We start from the raw sequence: 20,782 nt of genomic DNA on the forward strand, positions 1-20,782 counted from the left end.
ACCTTGAGAAAAAGTATTTAAATATAGTTTAATTCTACTTATAATCTTTCTTTAGTTTTGTTATAAATACTTTGATGTAGCTCATCTGTGACTTACTTTGTGTTTAAGGTTAATGTCTAACTGCCTTTATGTTCTTAATAATTTAAACCTAACAAGAATTCAAGGTATTAAGAGTACCTCAGAATTAAAATTAGCATAAGTAAGTGGAATACGAAAATATATTTTAGGTTTATGTATTTTGGAATATGATTAGTAGCAGTTGAGTTTTGTTTTTAGAAATCAAAACTTTCACAGTAAAACAAGTTTTAACTTGAGTGACATAATAGTAATAAATGATTGACAGATCCAAAGCTTGAAATATAAATTGAGTAATAGCTTATGGTGAAAATCAGTGAGGTTGTAAAGAATTACTTAATAGAATTAAGAGAAAGAAATGTTTATTGAGCTTTGTAAAAGAAGCTATTTCATTCTTGATATATTAGTATTGAAATGACTTTGTTTTCCTTCAGAGTCAGAGAATTAAAAACTAATAAGAGGATAGTAATAGAAAACACACTCAGTTGTTAAAGAAACTTCACCCAAATATTATTTCAGTTTAGAATTAGTACTTGCTACTTGTTCATCATGTATATAAGCCTTTTATAAATATTACTAATATACAGGACCTTGTATATATTGTAGAATTTATGTCCCTCTTGTTATATTAATCAGTTACTGAAAGTGGTCTGCTTAAGACTCATATAGGGGCTGGGGAGATTGCTCAAAGATCTGCAGTGCTTGCTTTTTGTGCCAGTTGTCCAAGTCTGATCCCTGACACCACATATACTCCAGGACTGCATGTATAATTATTGTATTATAATACAATACAGGACCGCATCATCTTCAGGACCGCATGTATAATTATTGTATTTGTTTCACCTAACTAAATTTTCTCTTTAAATTAGCGTGAAAGCATATTTTAAACTATTTTACCTTTATTTTGCTGTTTTTAATTAAACATTAATGTTACCTCTTGTGATAAGATTGTGATAAATGGGGCCCGGAGAGATAGCACAGCGGCGTTTGCCTTGCAAGCAGCAGATCCAGGACCAAAGGTGGTTGGTTCAAATCCCGGCGTCCCATATGGTCCCCCGTGCCTTCCAGGAGCTATTTCTGAGCAGACAGCCAGGAGTAACCCCTGAGCACTGCCGGGTGTGGCCCCCCCCCCCCAAAAAAAAAAGATTGTGATAAATGAAGTTGAGATTTTTGTGGACTGTAGGGGCACACCCAATGATACTCAGTACTACATGCCATATTAATTGGCATCAATGTCAAAGTGAAGAAGAATATCACTTGCTTTGTACCTTTACTGGTTTCTTATTCTAGTTATTTATTATAGGGTTTTAATTTAGTATTTTTAGTTGGGATGGTAACTATTTAAAGGTATCTTAACTATTGATATTTTAACTTCTGTTTTCTCTTGTATATATAATGGTGAAATAAATAGGCTTTAAAATCATAGTCTAAAATTAGATCTTTTAAGTACTGGTTATTTAGATTTGGGGTAGATTATTTAATCTCTTAATATTTAAATTTATATTGCCCTTGCCCTTGAATACTGACCAGACTTTACGATTTTCTATTTTATTTTGATTTCAAGAATTGCTAGTTTAAGGAATATTTTACTATTTCATTCATGCTATCAGTTATTTGCAATAGTAATAATTATAAAACTTGTTTAATAATTTCTGGTATTATTTTGATCTATTTGAAATTTATTGTTTCGTGGTACACTAAAGTTTGGAGGGAAATAGTGGTGCTAAGCATTAACTCAGGACCTTGCTTATACGGCAGGCTTACCACTTGAGTAACTATCAATGGGTTAATTTATAGTCTAAGCAATATTTTAAAAGAGGCACTGTGATTTTATTAAGTTACTCATGATTAAGTTTCAGTCATAACGGTTTTCTAATACCTGTCCCTTCTACTACTAGTATTAGTACTAGAGTGTACTTCTCTCTACCCATTATGTCCCTAGTTTTTCTCCTTATCCACAGTCTGCCTCCATGGCAGGCTTCCTTTATTTTATTTAGGCACTATGCATGGTTTACAGTAGTTACTGATATGTTTCATGCATACCGCTTTGCTAGTTCTCCAGAGTAACCTCTTTCTTATACTATTGTATAGTGTTCTCCTTCTCTCCCAGTCCCTTCCTTTCCTATACTGTGCTATCTTCTCCTGGACACAATCCCCACCTCACTGCTTACTATTGAGGACCACTTTGCACACTTTTCATTTCTATTGCCTTTGGGCATTTGTTCTACTTCTACTATGCTTCTTTATGTCCCTCAATATTTAGGAGTAGGATAAGTTAGCAGTTAAAACAAATTGGTTCCATACTTGGCATCCCCTATGGTCTCCCAAGCCAAGAGCGATATCTGAGCACGTAGCCAGGAAGAAGTAACCCCTGAGCGTCACTGGGTGTGGCCCCCAAACAAAAACAAAACGAAACGAAAAATCACCAGTGAAACTAGGACAAGGTTATATAGTCTCAAAGGATTGGAGCACAGGCTTTACATCTCTAACTACTTGTTCCTAAACATCACTGGGAATAATAAAAGGGAAAGAGAGAGGCCAGGTGCATATTACATATTTTTGACTCATCACTCATGGTCCCTAATACCAGTAGCAACTCTTTTGAGAGAAGAGAGTTGGGTGTAGTCTCAGAACAATACTGAGTTTTGCCCCATGATCCAGGATGAATAGATAAATAATAAAACATTCTAGAATGCATTTAATCTTGATAATTAGCTTTTTAGGCCACTGTCTAGCTGAATTCATCACTATTACTAGATGCTGCTTAATTTTAAAATTTATTGGATTATGTTAGCTTTTCTAAAGTTGGAATAAAGTTCATAGTCAGTTTGTTTGGCCCCAGATAGTTACTTTTAAAGACAGTCGAAGTTTGAAATGTTATTCTATAGGTGGTTTTAGTTTATACTGAAATTTAAAGCTGTATGTAACTTTTGATCGTGCTTTATTTATGCAGAATATCCTCCGAATCCTAAATCTAGAACCCCAAGGATGCTGGTTATTAAGAAAGGTAATGCAAAAGACTTACAGCTCTCTGGATTCCCAATTGTAGGAAATCTTCAGTCACAGCCAGCTAAGAATGGGACTGGCCCAAGTGTTTATAAAGGCTTAGTCCCTAAACCTGCTGCTCCACCTACAAAAGTAAGTTCTAACTTATTAAAAATGAATAATAATAATTTTCAAGTTGATTTTAAGTTAGTTACTTTGGGAAAATGTTGTTCAAAGTCTTGTTATTGGTATGCTGACTTCCAGGTCGAAAGTGTAGTCACTTCGTCATTAATCTTAATGGTCTTAAGTGGCATATTTTTTGTTTTTGTAATAGTGAAGATAAAATCCATAAAATTTTCATACCTTAATATTTTTGTTTAAATTATATGATCATTAAACATGCTGTTTCCTGGTGTCCAGTAACTGGGATTTTTTTTTTGTGTGTGTGTGTGTGGCACCACACCCAGTGATGCTCAGAAGTTACTCCTGGCTATTTGTTCAGAAATCGCTCCTGGCTTGGGGGGACCATATGGGATGCCGGGGAATCAAACCACATTAGTGCGTTCAAGGCGAATTCCCTACCGCTCGCGCCACCGCTCTGGCCCCAGTAATTGGGTTTTTGAAAAGCCTACTTTTCTTGATAATAATCAAAAACTCTATTGACTAAACTCATTGAATCTGAATACACTGCTTTTTTAGCTTTACAAAATTTTTAAAAGCTGAAAAATAAAGCAGTATATTCAGATTCCCCCCCCCCCCGCCATCATGCTTTCTTTTTAATTATAAAATAAGAAAGGAACCCTGAAGGAATGATTAACAATAAATACAAAATTATTGTTCTTATGAATCACATGTAGTCATTTTTATTTTATAGAGTTCATTTTTTTAAAACTTTAAACAATCTGTTATTTTTAGTTTGCCATTAATATTTGTGTTTTTCTTCAGCCTACACAATGGAAAAGCCAAACTAAAGAAAATAAAGTTGGGAGTTCTTTCTCTCATGAGTCTACTTACAGTGTTGGTAACTTTAATGCTTTTAAACCAACTGCCAAGAATTATAGTCCATCAACAACTTCAGTAAAAGAGGTATGGCATAAGATTATTTGTAATCTTTGGAGAATTATGGGGAGGAGGTTAATGAACATTTTAAGAGTTTAGCAAGTTGGGGCCGAAGAGATAGCATGGAGGTGAGATGTTTGTCTTGCAAGCAAAAGGATGGTGGTTCGAATCTTGGCATCCCATGTGGTCCCCGAGCCTGCCAGAAGCGATTTCTGAGCGTAGAGCCAGGTGTAACCCCTGAGCATAGCCGGGTGTGATCCCAAAACCCCCCCCAAAAAAGTTTAGCAAAGTAGAGTAGTTGATTTGCACATGTCTGATCCTGCTTAAATCTCTGATACCCCTTTCCCAAAAGCACTGCCAGGAATGATCCCTGAATACAGAGCTAAAAGTAACCCTGAGTGTTGCTGAGTATGGCATGCTCATCTACCCCTTCCTAGTTTAACAGAATTCCAACAGCAAAGGAAAATGGGAAATCATACTTTTTGTTGATTTTGACTTTTTTTTGGGAGGGGACACACCTGATGACGCTCAGGGGTTACTCCTGGCTATGCACTCTGGCTTGGGGGACCATATGAGACGCCAGGGGATCGAATTGCGGTCCATCCTAGGCTAGCACTGGCAAGGCAGATACCTTACCACTCCACTTCTCCAGCCCCTCCCCCCCCCTTGTTGGTTTTGGACCACAACTGGCTGTGCTTCAGGGCTTAATCCAGTCTCTACTACAGTTCACTCCTAGCAGTGTTCTGTCCTTGACCCAGAAAGTATACTTTGAATTATACCCTTTTTTTGTTTTTGTTTTTGTTTTTTTGGGCCACACCCGGTAATGCTCAGGGGTTACTCCTGGCTATGCGCTCACAAATCGCTCCTGGCTTAGTGGGCCATATGGGATGTCAAGGGAGCTGAGGGGTGGAACCGTTGTCCATTAGTGCATGCAAGGCAACGCCCTATTGCTTGCACCACTGCTCCGGCCCCATATGTTACCATTTTTAGTTGCTGTAAACATTAAATTGGGATGCCTTATATTCTACTTATTTTTATTTTATATATTTTTAAGTATATAATATATTAAACTATATTAATATAATTAATAAACTAATATATAAACTATATTTATATAGTTTAGTTTACTTAGATTAGCTTAGTTTAGTTTAGGCCCACACTTAGCATGTGTGGGCTTAGGGCTGTTCTTTTTTGGGTGGGGGTTGATTTTTGGGTCATACCTGGCAGGGCTCAAGGTTTATTCCTGGCTCTGTGCTCAGAAGTCGCTCCTGGCAGGCATGGAGGACTACTGGGATGCAGATGCCAGGATTCAAACCACTACCTTACCTAAATTTGGCTGCGTGCAAGGCAAACGCCCTACCGCTGTGCCATCTCTCCTGCCCCTGGGCTTATTTTTGTGTCTGTACTCAGAGGTTACTCCTTGGTGCGGCTATGGAATTATATGCACTGAATGGGATTGAACACAAGTCAATATCCTGCAAGAAACTAGATTTTATGGTTGAGTGTGCCAACATTTTCACTTGTGAATTAGATTTATTGCAATTTATAGACATTCTCAATAGTTAGCATTAAGGTTTATTTTTTAGCAAAAAAAAAGTACAAAAAAAAAAAGTACTTTGTGACCATCCTCACTCAGTAACCCCAATTTGATCATACCCAGCTTTCCTCAGAGCTCTGCTGCCTCTGCACTCTAGGATCAGGGAACCATGGGAGTGCTGGCAATCAAACGTAGATTTCCTTCATGCAAGGCAATTAGATTGTGTAGTCAGCATTACACACTGAACTATCTCTTTGACCCCAAAATTTTATTTTATGTTTTATTTCACTTTAAAACCAAAGTTTTCCGTATGGGGACAAGTCTTCATATGGGATTGAAGGGGATAGGATGCTTATCTTGCTTGCAACCAACATGTTCAGTCCTTGGCATTTTATATAGTCCCTTGAAAATTGGCGGTGTGGTTCAAAAAACAAGTCAAAAAATGGTGCTAGTACTCATCCCTTTGTACTTGGCCTTCCACAAGTTTTTGATTGTGGGTCATACCTGGCTGAGCTGAAGGGTTTGGGGGACCACATGGGATCCTGGGTACCGAACCTGGGTTGACTGTGCAAGGCAAACAACTTCCCTGCAAAATTTTTTTCTGAGAAAATGCTACATGGATTTCTCTATAATTATAAAATAGGTCTTTGGACTTATCCCACCACACAAGTTTAGGATTCTTTTTCTGAAATGGTATTTTAAATTATAATTTAGAATATAGTTCTTATTAATAGACCTTAATTTCTAGAATAAAATAATTCTCTTCAGGGAGTCCAGGAATAACTTAACTGTTGACCTCCTGCCTAGCAAGCAGAAAACTAGTGAAGCCCAACTTAATTCCCTTGGGTGATCTTTGCAGTACAGTAGCCAAAGCACTACAAGTTTGCAACTACAAGTTATAAGCACTACAACCCCAGTGTGTAATGACCCCTTGCTATCATTAAAAAATAAAAAAAGGGGCCCGGAGAGATAGCACAGTGGCGTTTGCCTTGCAAGCAGCCGATGCAGGACCAAAGGTGATTGGTTCGAATCCCGGTGTCCCATATGGTTCCCCGTACCTGCCAGGAGCTATTTCTGAGCAGATAGCCAGGAGTAACCCCTGAGCACTGCCGGGTGTGGCCCAAAAACCAAAAAAATAATAAAAAATAAAATAATAAAATAAAAAAAGGGGGCCCGGAGACATAGCGCAGCGGCGTTTGCCTTGCAAGCAGCTGATCCAGGACCAGAGGTCGTTGGTTCGAATCCCAGTGTCCCATATGGTCCCCCATGCCGGCCAGGAGCTATTTCTGAGCAGACAGCCAGGAGTAACCCCTGAGCACCGCCGGATGTGGCCAAAAAACAAACAAACAAAAAACCGAAACAAAGGGAAAAAACTCATTCAATGGGATAAAAGTATATAAGGGTAGGAAAAATTCACTTTCATTTTTATATTATATTTTAGAGTTCATAAAGACAAAATAAGTTGTAATACTGATCTCTTGGCATTTTTCTGCCTACAAATTTATCAGTATTTCTAAATTTTTTTTAGTGTAATCGCTCAAATTCCTCTTCACCTGTTGACAAACTTAATCAGCAGCCTCGGCTAACCAAACTGACCCGTATGCGTACTGATAAGAAGAGTGAATTTTTGAAAGCATTAAAGAGGGACAGAGTAGAAGAGGAACATGAAGATGAAAGCCATGCTGGTTCAGAGAAGGTAACTAAAATTATATTTACTATTGGTTTCACATTCATAACATTGAGATATTTGGGTTAAATATGTTTAGCCCATATTATCAGCAACAATATCTGAACAAAGTATGTAACAGTTGTATTCTAAAACTAATTTTATTTTTAACTTCCTAAAATTTAGGATGACGACTCGTTTAATTTGCATAACAGCAATAGTACTCGCCAAGAAAGGGACATAAACCGAAATTTTGATGAAAGTGAAGTTCCTCAAGAGAATGGCAATGCCTCAGTGATATCTCAACAGATCATTCGTTCTTCTACCTTCCCACAAACGGATGTTCTTTCAAGTTCACTTGAAGCAGAACACAGGTTAGTTCTATAATGATAATGATGATTGCTCTCTCCAGCATTTTTTTTTAGAAATTTGATATTATATGATTGTGTATCTTTTAACATTTAATTAGACTAGTAATTTATGTCATAAAATTTTAACCTGTTTTAAGCATGCAATTCAGTTAAGTTTTCATGTTTTCAAAGTTATGCAACTGGTACTACAACCTTGTTTGGTTTATTGGGCTATACCTTGCAATACTCAGGAATTTCTCCTGGTTCTGCACTCAAGACTTACTCCTGGTGTACTTGGGGGATCCTGGAGATTAAACCTGGGTCAGCCCATGCAAGGTAGTCTCCTTACTTGTTGTACTGTCACATCAGCCTGGCATTACAGTCTTAACTTAGAACAGTTCCAAAAGGAAACCACAATATTTTGCAGTTGCTAATTTTTACTCTGTCCAATGGCAACCTACAGACTGCTTTCCATATTTATAAACTTGCCTTTTCTGGATATCTTAAACATAATAGAAGCTTAAATTACTTGATCTTTTTTATTTGACATCTTTCAGTTATCTTGCTTTTAAATGTTAATATTGTAGCATGTGTTGTTACACTGTTCTCTCTTTTTTTTTTTTTTTTTTTTGAGGGGTGGTTGTTTTTTTTTGTTTTGTTTTTTGTTTTTTGTTTTTTGTTTTGGCTATACCTGGCAGTGTTCAGGGGTCATTCCTGACCGCATCATACATTACTTCTGGCAGTGGGGATTACTTCAGTGGTGGTGAGGTCATATGGGATGCTGGGTATTGAGCCTAGGTCAGTCACATGCAAGGCAAGTTCCCTACCTGCTGTACTGTCTAGTCCCATTTCTCTTTCATTGCCAAATTACTCACTGTATTATGCTACCACATTGTGTTTTTCACAATAAATACAATTTTTTTTTTTTGGTTTGAGTCACATCAGCAGCACTCGGGTTACTCCTGGCTCTGTGTTCAGATTTCTCTCCTGGGGCTGGAGAGATAGCATAGAGAGAGGTAAGGGCATTTTCCTTGCGTACAGAAGGATGGTGGTTTAAATCCCAGCATCCCATATGGTCCCCTGAGCACTGCCAGGTGTGACCCAAAAACCAAAAAAAAAAAAAAAGAAAAGAAACTGCTTCTGGGAGACACAGGGGACCATGTGGGATTCTGAGATTCGAACCACCATCTGTCCTGGATTGGCTGCGTGCAAGGCAAACGCACTACAGCTGTGCTATCTCTCTGGCCCAATACTGGCTTTCTTTTTAGAAGAGTAGGGGCACATCTGGCTCTTTGCTCAATGCTTATTTTATTATTTATTTTATTTTTATTTATATTTTTGGTTTTTGGGGCTACACCTGGTGGTGCTAGGGTTACTCCTGGCTCTGCTCTCAGACATTTCTGGCAGGCTTGGGACAATATGGAATGCCAGGGATTGAGTTTGGCTTGGCTGTGTGCGAGGCAAATGCTCTATTCACTGTGCTATTGTTCAGGCCCCCAGGTCTTATTTTTTGACTGGGGTGGGGGCGGGTACTCACAGGATTGTATATTGTGCTAGAAATCAAATTAGAATTTGCTGCAGACAGGCAAGTTTCTTAATATCTCTATTCTGAATTTGTTTATATAGCTGTTTTAGTTACAGTGCTATTAAAAACATTTAAATGTGTTTTTGTAAGGTCTTTTTTGTGTGTAAATACTTAGAATTTAAATAATTAGGATCTATGTATGTGATATACATAGGAATGCATGTCAGTTTGATATACAAATTGCTTAACATTTTGAGAAACTACTAAATTAGTTTTCATAGAGGACTCAATTTGTTATCAGTATTGTCTGAATTGACTTCTGTTTTATTTTAATGCTACTTCTCTTAGAACTTCACAGGGGGAATGAGGGCTGTATTCTACATATTTTGTAGCATCTTTTTAAGAATTTATAATTTCAACTTCATTTCACTTATATTTCAAACCACAGTTGGGACTAGAGCCATAGTAACTGTGGGCAGGGCATTTGCCTAGCATGTGACCAATCTGAGTTTTAATCCCTGGCTTTCAATATGGGTACACCAGTAGTGATCCTTGAGTGTCACCAGCTATGTCCAAAAACTTAAAAGAAAAAAAAAAAAGAATTCAAACCACAATTGGGACAAAGTGTTTTTTTTTTCTTTTTTTATGGTTTTATTATTATTATTATTATTTTTTTTTTTGGTTTTTGGGCCACACCCGTTTGATGCTCAGGGGTTACTCCTGGCTATGTGCTCAGAAATCGCCCCTGGCTTGGGGGGACCATATGGGACGCCGGGGGATCGAACCGCGGTCCTTCCTTGGCTAGCGCTTGCAAGGCAGACACCTTACCTCCAGCGCCACCTACCCGGCCCCGGTTTTATTATTTTTTAAATTTTTGCACTTTGGGTCACATCTGGGGATGCTTAAAGCATAAAAGCATACTCCTTGCTCTGCACTCAGGAATTGCTCCTGGCAGTGCTTGCTGGACTATGGGTTTCAGGGCGGTGGAGTGCAAAGCAAATGCTCCACTCATTATACTTATACTATTGCTCTGGGCCCTAAAATTATTTTTGATTTTTTGGTTGGGTGACATTACTAAAGGGTTATTCCTGGCTTTGTGCTCAGAAATCACTCTTGGTAGTTCAAGGGGAGAAATATATGGGATGCTGGCATTGAACCCAGGTCAGCCACATTTAAGGCAAAATACCCTTCTCGCTGGGCTTTGGCCTAATTTTTTTTTTTTTTAAGCAATATTCTGGTGCTTAGGAATTACTTCTTTTTTGGTCTTTGGGCCACACTCGGTGATGCTCAGGGGTTATTCCTGGCTATGCACTCAGAAATCGCTCCTGGCTTGGGGGACCATATGGGATGCCAGGGGATTGAACCATAGTCAGTCCTAGGTCAGCTGTGTGCCACCCTACTGCCGTGCCACTGCTCTGGCCCTACCTTTTTTTTTTTTTTTTTTATAATTTTTTTAGTTAAATTACTGTGATACAATTGTAGTTGTTCATGATTGTGATACAGTCACACAGTGTCCAACATTCACTAGTGCACATTTTCTGCACTCATGTTTCGGTTTCTCTTACTTTTTCCTTATTTCCTCCCTGCAGCTTGCCAGTCCCTCTCTTCCTCTCCCCCCTTCGCCTCCCTCTATTTCAGCCCTCCACCCTTCCCCCCCATTGGACATGGTTTGCACCCCCTTTCTCAATTCTTCACCCTTTTACCAACCCTTTTAGACACTGGCTTGCAATATCATTTGTTGCTGAAGGATTATTATGTATATTTATTTTTGCCTTTCAGAATCCAGTATTTTACTAGAGTGATTGTTTTTAATTTTCATTATCATAGTGGTCTCTTCTCTGTCCTAACTGAACTCTCCTGCTCTTTGCGGCAAGCTTGGATTGTCCTCTTGGTCCTTTGTTGTCTCTGGGTATTAGTGCTATACTTTAAAAATTAAAAAATTTGGGGGGCTGGAGTGATAGTGGTTGGGTGGCTTAACCAGGATGGACTTGGGTTCGATCCCTGGTATCTCATATGGTCCCCCAAAGCCAGTAGCAATTTCTGATCGCATAGCCGGGGTAACCCCTGAGCGTTAGTGGATGTGCCCTCCTCCCAAAAAATCCCACAAATGAGTGCAATCATTCATGACTTCATTTTTCCTAACAGCGATGTAGTAGTTCATCATATAGGTGTACCATAGTTTCTCTATTCACTAATCTGTTCTCAGATAATTGGGGGGAGTTTCCAGATTGTGTAGCAATGAACATAGGAGTGCAGATGCCTTTTTTGCACTGTTTTGGATCCCTACTTTATATTCCCCAGAGTGGTATTGCAGGATTATATGGGAGCTCAATTTCTAGGTTTTTTCTTTCTTTCTTTTTCTTTTTGAGGAATGTCCATACTATTTTCCAAAAAGTCTTGGACCAGTCTATATTCTCAGCAGCAGTGATTCAGAGTTCCTTTCTTTGCAGTGCCACCAGCACTTGTTCTGGTTGGCTTATTTTGGGGGTGGGGGGAAGGGTTCTTTTTTGTTCTTTTAGTTGCACCTTAACCTGCTATGCTATTTATTGCTCCAGCCCATGTTTGTTTTTGTTCATTACTGTATCTTGTACCTGGCATAGCACTTTTAATTACCAACCCCTTAAATTAACAGTGAGTGGTCTTAGCAGTTGTTATATTTCTCTACCTACTTTATAAAACTAATTTGGTGGAATATTTTTAGCTTTTTTCTCCTAAGATTGGGAAGAGGACAAGAGGCATGGCTAGGAGGTCTGGGGTTCATTGAAGGAGGCTGGGGCATGCAGATTCAATTCCAAGAGCTGAATCCCATAGAGCAGGTTCCATCCCAAGTATGATGGCACCTTACCTAACCACAAGATGAAACTTTAATCATTATTAAAGAGTACTTTAAGTCATTGTCTTTGTGTTCCAATTAGTACCTATTTTCTCTTTCTCACTTCTCCTTTATGATTTTTGGCTACACCTGGCAGGGTTCAGGGTTGAGAGACCATGTGCTGCTGGGATTTAATTAGATCTCTTTGTGCAGTGTCTACTGTTAGCCTCGAACTGTCTTCCCAGCGCAAGTGTGCTTGTTAATTCATTTTTGAACAATTTTAAAATTTACTTCATTTTGGAATAGATTTTAGGGCTGTACTTGGTAGTGGTTTGGGATCACTCTTGGTGTGGTTCTGAGGGACAGTAGGTTTCAGGATCAAATTTGGTTGGTTAGGGACAGGTTCAAGCACCTTAACTCTGTACTATCTCTAAACCTAGGAAGACAAAATAAAAACTTAAAATAAAATCATATTTTAGGACATTTGTATAATAGACATATTAGGCATAATCCAATAAAATTATTTCATCAGTTTTCTTAACTCTTTTTTCAGATTGTTAAAGGAGATGGGCTGGCAAGAAGACAGTGAAAATGATGAAACTTGTGCTCCTTTAACTGAAGATGAAATGAGAGAATTCCAAGTTATTAGTGAACAGGTATGATTGAATCATACAATTCATTGTAATTTGCCCTTTATCAGGATAGCATAATAACCATTTTTGGGAGGAGGAATTTTTGTTTTATTTACAAATCATTAGGCACATTATATATAATTTGCCTTTAGTAGAGGCAGAAATGACTTTGAATCTGGATGTACAGTCCTTAGGAATTATTGAAAATAGTGTTTGACATTGTTCAGATTTTCTCTTAGTAATTTGTGTGCTTTACCTTTGATTTTACCATGTATAATCATTTTAAAACATTTTAAATCTCGTTTTTCTTTATACATACATAATTCTCTGAACTCACAAATAGATTTATTTTTCATATTATATGATTTAGACTGAAAAAGAAGGATCTAGTCTGTTAATAAAGACTCATTACTTGGTGTGGGGGGGGTTGGTGTAATGAGAGCTTATTTACTCCACAGTCTGTGCCGAAGGGTCACTTATTTCTATCCTGGGGACCTTGTGCAGGATTTGAACCTGGCCTCCTGTGTACAAAACATATTCAGCTCATTGAAATATTTCTGTATTTACTGTAGCCTTATATTGGTTTTTTAAATTTTTTGTTGCTTTTTAGGGCCACACTCATTGTTATTCAGGACTGGGCTTGAGGGACCATATCTGATGTCAGTGATTAAATCTGGACTGTCTATGTGTAAGGCAAACACCTACCTGCAGTAGTACTATTGCTTTGGCCCTCCTAGAAACTCTTTTCTAATTATTTGTTTTTGGGCCATACCTGGTGGTTATTCCTGGCTCTGTGCTCAGACATTACTCTATGAATTTTTGATTTCAATTTTCATGTTCATATCAAAAAAATATTTTGTTTTTGTTTGTGGGCCACACCTGGCAGTGCTCAGGAATAACTCCTGGCTGTGGGACCATATGGGATGCCAGAGATTGAACCTAGGTTGGCCGCGTGCAAAGCAAATGCCCTACTTGCTGTGCTATCACTATCACTTTGACTTCTGACTTGTATTTTAAAGACTTACTTGTGTTCTCTCCCAGATGATGAAATGAAGACTCAGATGTTGAATAATTTTCTTTAGGCAATGTAATTTATCAAATTTGGAGTTGGAATTTTAATTTGGGTGATATTATGGGTTCTGCCTTTACCTTTGATCTAGGATTGGAATAAAAATTTAAAGGATTATTTATGTTGTTCCAGGAGTGTATGTAGATTTGTGTTTTAGGATAAGGAACATCTGGATAATTTATGAGTATGAGATAAATGATCTATGTGTATATGATTAATTAAAAGAGTATTTTAATAACTCAGATATTAAAATATCTTTCAATAGAGAATGTGTGATTATACATTGTGTGTTTTATGCAGTAGAGCGAGAACATGGGTAGTGTACTCGATGTTTTTTAAAATTTTCAAATAAGGAAATGAAAAGTTTAGTACGGGTTAATGACAATTGAGGTTTGTCTTGCCCTTTGGTTTCAAAATTATTGCTTTTTCTGATTTAGGGATTTGAAGAACTGAAACATCTTTTTTCTTAAAGTATAGTGATTTATTCCTAAGAAATATTTTTTGTTACATCAGTTTGCTCAATTACCTGTATGTAAGGTGGAGAACAATTTTACTAATATATTCATAGTTATCATTACTTGTAACTCTTGATATGAAGTGAACTATTTAATGATTGTTATCTTTGACATTTTAGTTACAGAAGAATGGCCTGCGGAAAAATGGTATTTTGAAAAATGGTCTGATCTGTGACTTCAAGTTTGGACCCTGGAAAAACAGCACTTTCAAACCCACTATTGAGAATGATGACACAGAAACAAGTAGCAGTGACACATCAGATGATGATGATGTGTGAAGGATTTCCTAACAGCTTTAGAAATTTTAGTGTGATACATCTCATACAATTTGGGGTGAATTGTAAAAATGAAGAACTATAATTTATGTAGTAAAAAACCCCATTAGAAGATGATTTTTTGGGGGGACTTCAATATGAAGAAAACCCAAGAATGTTGTGTTGGGCTGTGTTGAACTTTATTTCTTTGTAAATGAATGTTGTAGAAATGAGGACTTTGGTTGATCCAACATTGACCTTCTTCATCACTGCAGCATTTCTCTGACTAGCAATGTGACGATGTAACAAATGAGATTTTTCTCATTTAATAATAAAAAATTGTGTAATGTTTTGCAAAGCTTCTGTCTTAAAATGTCCAGGTCTTAAGGAAAAAAAGGCAGCTTACACTGTTTTGCTTGCAGAGTCATACCTTTTTCTTACAATGGAACTCCTCAAGTCTACTTTGTGCGCTCCCAATTCCCTCCCCTCCCCCCAAAGGACAATGTAGCATGTTGGCTAAATCTGGAGCAAAGTGCACTAAAATTAATTTCATGAATTCAACTGTTGTATTAGTCACCTTTCCAAACATAATTGCTCTTTAGCCATTTGTAGTTCAGTAAATGTTACAGGAAAGACTTGGCCACACTTACAAATTTTAAGAGGTGATTTCTAAGAGCTTTATTTGGGTATGTTGTCAGACCAGGATTTTCTGGGCTGGTGGAAAAGAATCTTGTGGGAAAACTTATTTTGATAAATTATTACACATGCAGAAAAACTGATCACATTGACTGGATCTGTCCACAACATGGAAAATAAACTGGATTTTCAGAATGTTGTTCTCTGTAGTATTCAAGGTATTGGTCTCTACTAAATAAACACTGTGCTTTATTCACATATTAAAACAAAATTATACTTTATGAAAGATGGTGATTACTTTCTAATTTTACAAAAAGAAAGCTTTGGAAAATAGACTCAGCTGCTTTAATCTTACTAAATGAATGTTGACCACTTTTTCATTTGCACATCTTTAATTTGTTTTACTGCTGACTAGAAAGTAGCTTGGCTTTATGTGTTTTTTGATTTTTTTTGGTTTTAACTCATTTGCCTTTAGCTGTTCCCATTCACATCCCCCATGTTTAAATATATTTCACTTATAAATAACATAATCTTAGAACAAAAATGCTCTAGATTTTGTTAAAGTTGGCTAATTCTCACTTTTTTAAAAATTTTAATTGATCTGCTTAGAAAGCTCCAATGTTTTTGCTTTTTCCTTTTCAGTATTTCAATATTCAGATTTCATAAGCGAATTTGGGGGGGATTCACATTGAGACTGATGAACAGCACAATCTTTCCCCCCTCAGAATTAATGATAAGAGTGATAACAGAAAATGTTAAATACATTTTAAATATCGTGTGGGTGTAGGTAGGTTTTTTGGGCCCCATCCAGCAGTGCTCAAGGCTTACTCTTGTTTCTGTGTTCAAAGATCATTCATGGCAGGCTTAACCATATGAGGTGCCAAGGTCAGTCACATGCCCTACCCACAATACTATCCAGCCCCATATCTATATTTTTAGAAGGTATTTATTGTATACCCTAATTTAGTCACTTTTAAATTTTATTTTACCTAGAAGAGAACCTCAAATATGTTACAAGATCTACCTTACCATATTTACTATTTTTGGGGGGGGGGGGGAGAATTTTTAGGGCCTGAGCTGTAGTACTACTGTAGGACATTTGTCTTCTATGTACTTGGCTTGGGATTGATCCTCACCAAATATGGTTCCCTGTAGCCTGTAGGTGTGATCTCTGAGCACAGCCAGTATTAAGCCCTGGGCACTACTGAGTGTGTCCCAAATATAATCTCAGCCTTTTTTTTTTCTCCATTTTTTCTGACATCTTCATGCCTAGATGTTTAAACGGGGGGCATAATTCTTGCCATTTGTCAATTATGTCAGTTTATGCATTGTAATATAGGAATACAGTTAATGTTATGCTTTAAATATGGTTATTTAAATATGTTAAATATGGTTATGTATAAATGATAGCATTAATAAGTTTGATTACTGAGATTGTACATGTATATTTTGATGGAACTGTTAAAGCTTAGTTTAATTTGAACTTATTAATGAACAACTGGTTGCATATGGGCCATATTGTTTGAAAGGGAGCTAAAAGTAACAAACCTGTTATAATGTACATCTAGTAGAAATGTTGAACTCAGAATAGGCTGTGGAGGTCTTCAAAAAGCTAATTTATGATTCTTCAAACCCAGTTTCTCTGCACCGATTTTTTTTTGGGGGGGGGAGCACCAACACTTAAGTTTAGATCAACAAAGTACATGCTGAAATCATGTATTAGTTGCTTTGATTTGTGAAACTACTACAATTAATGTATAACATCCCCCAAAGTTTTGAGTATTTTCTTTTTTAAATAATTTCCCCTTAATACATTCTTTCCTCAACTTGTCCTTTTTATGGGGGGAGGGGCACACTCGACGCTCAGGGATTACTCATGGCTATGCGCTCCTGGTTTGGGGGACCATATGGGACACTGGGGGATTGAACCGTGGTCCATCCTAGGCTAGTGCTGTCAAGGTAGATGCCTTACTGCTTGCGCCACTTCTCCGGTCCCCCTCAGCTTGTCTTTTAAATATGAAATTCAATTAATGAACAGTTTAATGGCATTTCAAAATCGTATCTAAGTTTGTATCTAAATTTAAGGATGAGAAGGATTTAAGGATCAGAATTTTTAAATTTCCATGTTTTTCATTGAAGTTGAAATACAGATATTAGCTTGGAGCTATACATTTATATTGAAAATAAATTGAGGAGGATAAAGCTTAGTGGTAGAACACATACTTTGAGAATTTTGGAGGCCATCACAGAAACTGGGGGAAAAGTGAGAATGGGTCTGAGGAGAAAGCTCAAGGGGTTCAAGTGTATAAGTTTTTCTGTGCCCGAGACAGCATTTGATCTTCTGAGTCTTACTGGTTTGTGGGAGGCCCCCAGCACTGGCTTGCTACATCCTTGTTCCTGTGCACTTTTTGGCCCACAGTTGGTTCAAATACCAGGATTTGATCTGAATCACTGCTCCAACGTGCCTCCCAATTTACACCATTGCTTCAGCAAGGGAAACCTACAATAATACCTAGTTGAAGCTAGATGGAGGGCCAAAACTGGCTTCAGAGTTTAAAGGGAATGTTCTGTCATTCATCCTAGTTACGGGATCTTATTCCAAATAAATGTGAAGGCGATTTTCATACATCATTAAAATACATGGTTTCTTTCCATGTATTTTCAAATTCCATTTTGAAAAGGAAGTAGAAATGAGATGTCATTATTATCCCAGTGGTATAAATTACCAGATACTTTGGGGAGTAACAGTTGAGACACATTAGGGAATTAGAGAATTTTAGGCAATGTAATTGGCCTGTGTAAATTCATGCTTTTTTAAAAAATATATTTACTCTCGAGTGTAGGTACAGATGAGACTAGTGAGGTAGTAGAAGGCAGATCATAAACAGAAGTATGTTGACCAAATTTCAGCACTTTGAAATGCTCTCAAAGATAATGAATTGGGATGTCAGGCTTTTTCTGTTGAGCTTAAACATCAAGGTCTGTATGATTGCTTACAACTGTAGGGAAATGTAGATGTCTCATTCAGAAATTACTTTGAAAGTGACTATAGTTAGATGAGTATGTCTAGCAATGGAGGCCAATTTACTGGCATGTTGGGGGGAAGTTGACTAAGATCTTGGCTTGCCTTAGTAGAAATCATGGCAGTCCACCAGTAATGACTGTAAAAACTAGTCTTAATTTGCTAATTTTTTGCAACAATTTCTCTTTTCGCACTAAAATGACATAACCAAATAATGTCCAATTATTCAAGATACTAATGAATGAGAATACTCAAAATATGTCCCCGTTAAGGAAACAGGATTTTTTTTTTAATTTTACCTGCCCCTCCTACATAGCTGAGGGCAGGAAAGTTAAACCATATATGTTCTCAGTGTCTGAACATTTTAACAAGCACCTCCAAGAGTAACTCTGGAGCATTTGTGAGTGTAAACACATTACACCCACTCCCACTCTCCACTGCCCACGGTTTAGGGGATTGGAGGGAATTCTGAATGATATATCTGCATGCTTGAGTGATCCTGCATATTGTGTTTGTTGATACTAAAAGTGATTTATAATCCCACCATGGCCAGATATGTCAAAACTTTGCAACTAAAGGTAGTAACTTCCTCGAAAGCACTACAACCAAGTTTGCAACCTGAGAGCCTGTGAACACCAAGGCAACCCTGGTGAGTACTCCAGCTAAAATGTGTGTGACCCGCAGCAAGCTTGTGGGCAAGCACCATAAGCAAAGGACCTGGTGAGAACCACAGTCTGGCATGTTCTGGCTATCAGCAGGCAGAAGAAAAAAAAAATTTAAATAAAGGACTTTCTAAAAGTACTGAATTTTCATTTAAAGTTCAGTCAAGTTTTGTGCACAAAAATTCAGTGAATTTTTGGGGTGAATGAGTTCCAGACCTTGACTTACTATGAAGTTCTGGTGTTAAAGATTGTTAAATGTTTCAAAAATTCACTAGGTAATGATGGAACATGACCAAAGCCATTTACATCTTCAACACTTAGGTGCCTGGTACTATTGAGTATTAGGTGTGTAGTTTACAAATATGACAGCTCAGGGAATTCCTTGACTAGCTTTAGTATGTTTTATAAAATTAAGGCATCTGTGACTAGTGGGGAAATTGTATTAAATGTTTAGTAGAAGAGTTCTTTTGGGGGGGAGGGGCCACACCTGGTGATGCTCAGGGGTTACTCCTAGCTTGGGGGACCATATGGGATGCTGGGGATTGAACCAAGGTCCCGCCCTGGGTCAGCCGCGTGCAAGACAAACACCCTACCACTGCCCTATCACTCCAGCCCCTGAGTTATTAGAAGAGTTCTGTGAAAAATTGTATTTGCTAATTTGAACAAGTTTCAGGCTGGGGATAGTATAAACAGAATAGATTTCTCCTAGTATACCTCAATACAGACTGGATTGTTCTTTGTGGTCTTTATTTTTCTGACCTCATAAGCATAGGCATTCTTGGGTTATTGACCAACTGCTTGGACTTGAATTTGGTCTCCCCTCCCCCCTCCTTTTCTCTCCCTTCCCCTCCTCTCTTCTTGCATCCCCTTCTCTTTGCTCTCACTGCCACACAGTGATGCTCAGGGTATACTTGAGGCTCTGTGCTCGGGTCACACCTGGCAGGGCTAGGGGACTATATGGGTGACTGGGATCAAATGTAGGTCTGCAAAGCAAGTAATGTATCTTTGGTACTATCTTACCTAGTGGCTTTTTTTTTTTTTTTTTTTAGTGGAAAGGGGCAGGAGTTCTACACTTGCCTGTGCCTGGGTCTTACTCCTGGCTCAGTGCTCAGGATCACTGCTAGAGTTGGAACCAGGGTCAGCCACAAGTAAGGCAAAAGCACCTTCATATTGTCTTTCTGCCACCAGGTATTGGTGTTTTAATGAATCTCTCCTTATGTGTGGATTTCTCTAGTCAGTGCAGAAACCCTGAAAGAGCTATGATGTTTTTTTCTTGTCTAACTTGGAAAGCTTGAGGCACAGTATTTTTTACTGACAAAACTGACTACATCCAAGTTTAAAATAATAGTTTTCCTAGGGTGCTATGATAATGTGTCACAAACTGGATTGCTTTAAAATAATTTTGCTCATGATCATGGCTGGATGTCTAAAAATGTGTTCAGTGGCCCTGCTTTCTGTGAAGTTTCCAGAAGACCCCTGCCTCTTCATAGAGAGGATAGTCTGACTAGTGATCCTTGACAACACTTGGTTCATGGCAGCATAATTCTGATTATGCCTCAGTCTTCACATGATTTTTCAGTGTTTGTATTTCTCTCCTTATAAGAACAGACACCTGTCATTGATTGGTCGAAGCCTAACTCCAGCAGGACCTGTTAGCTAACTACCTCTGCAAAGACTTTCTATAATTGATATTCTGTAGTTCTGGGTGGATATGAATTTCTGGTGCACACTTCAACATGATTTTTTGTTTGTTTTTTTTTTTTTTTGGTTTTTGGGCCACACCCTGTGACGCTCAGGGGTTACTCCTGGCTATGCGCTCAGAAGTTGCTCCTGGCTTCTTGGGGGACCATATGGGAAGCCGGGGGATCGAACCGCGGTCCGTCCTAGGCTAGCGCAGGCAAGGCAGGCACCTTACCTCCAGCACCACCGCCCGGCCCCTTGTTTGTTTTTTTGTTTTTGTGTCACACCCAGCAGCGCTCAGGG

The 20,782-nt window shown here is 38.0% G+C and overlaps 1 protein-coding gene across 3 annotated transcripts in view; it reads left to right on the forward strand.

The window, feature by feature from the left end:
* GPBP1 (GC-rich promoter binding protein 1) overlaps positions 1-14,622 on the forward strand; it is a 34,497-nt gene extending 19,875 nt beyond the window's left edge. For 2 of the 3 annotated variants that reach the window (XM_049768117.1, XM_049768115.1), the window contains 6 exons: positions 3,029-3,213; positions 4,006-4,146; positions 7,185-7,352; positions 7,509-7,696; positions 12,563-12,665; positions 14,345-14,622. In XM_049768117.1, the coding sequence (XP_049624074.1) occupies positions 3,029-3,213; positions 4,006-4,146; positions 7,185-7,352; positions 7,509-7,696; positions 12,563-12,665; positions 14,345-14,503 (944 nt within the window). In that variant the 3' untranslated portion in view covers positions 14,504-14,622. The remainder of the gene's footprint in view (positions 1-3,028; positions 3,214-4,005; positions 4,147-7,184; positions 7,353-7,508; positions 7,697-12,562; positions 12,666-14,344) is intronic. The other variant, XM_049768116.1, reaches the window with a different exon arrangement.
* Positions 14,623-20,782: the final 6,160 nt, after the last annotated feature.

This window comes from Suncus etruscus, chromosome 2, assembly GCF_024139225.1.
Source record: "Suncus etruscus isolate mSunEtr1 chromosome 2, mSunEtr1.pri.cur, whole genome shotgun sequence".
NCBI classification, from domain to species: domain Eukaryota; kingdom Metazoa; phylum Chordata; class Mammalia; order Eulipotyphla; family Soricidae; genus Suncus; species Suncus etruscus.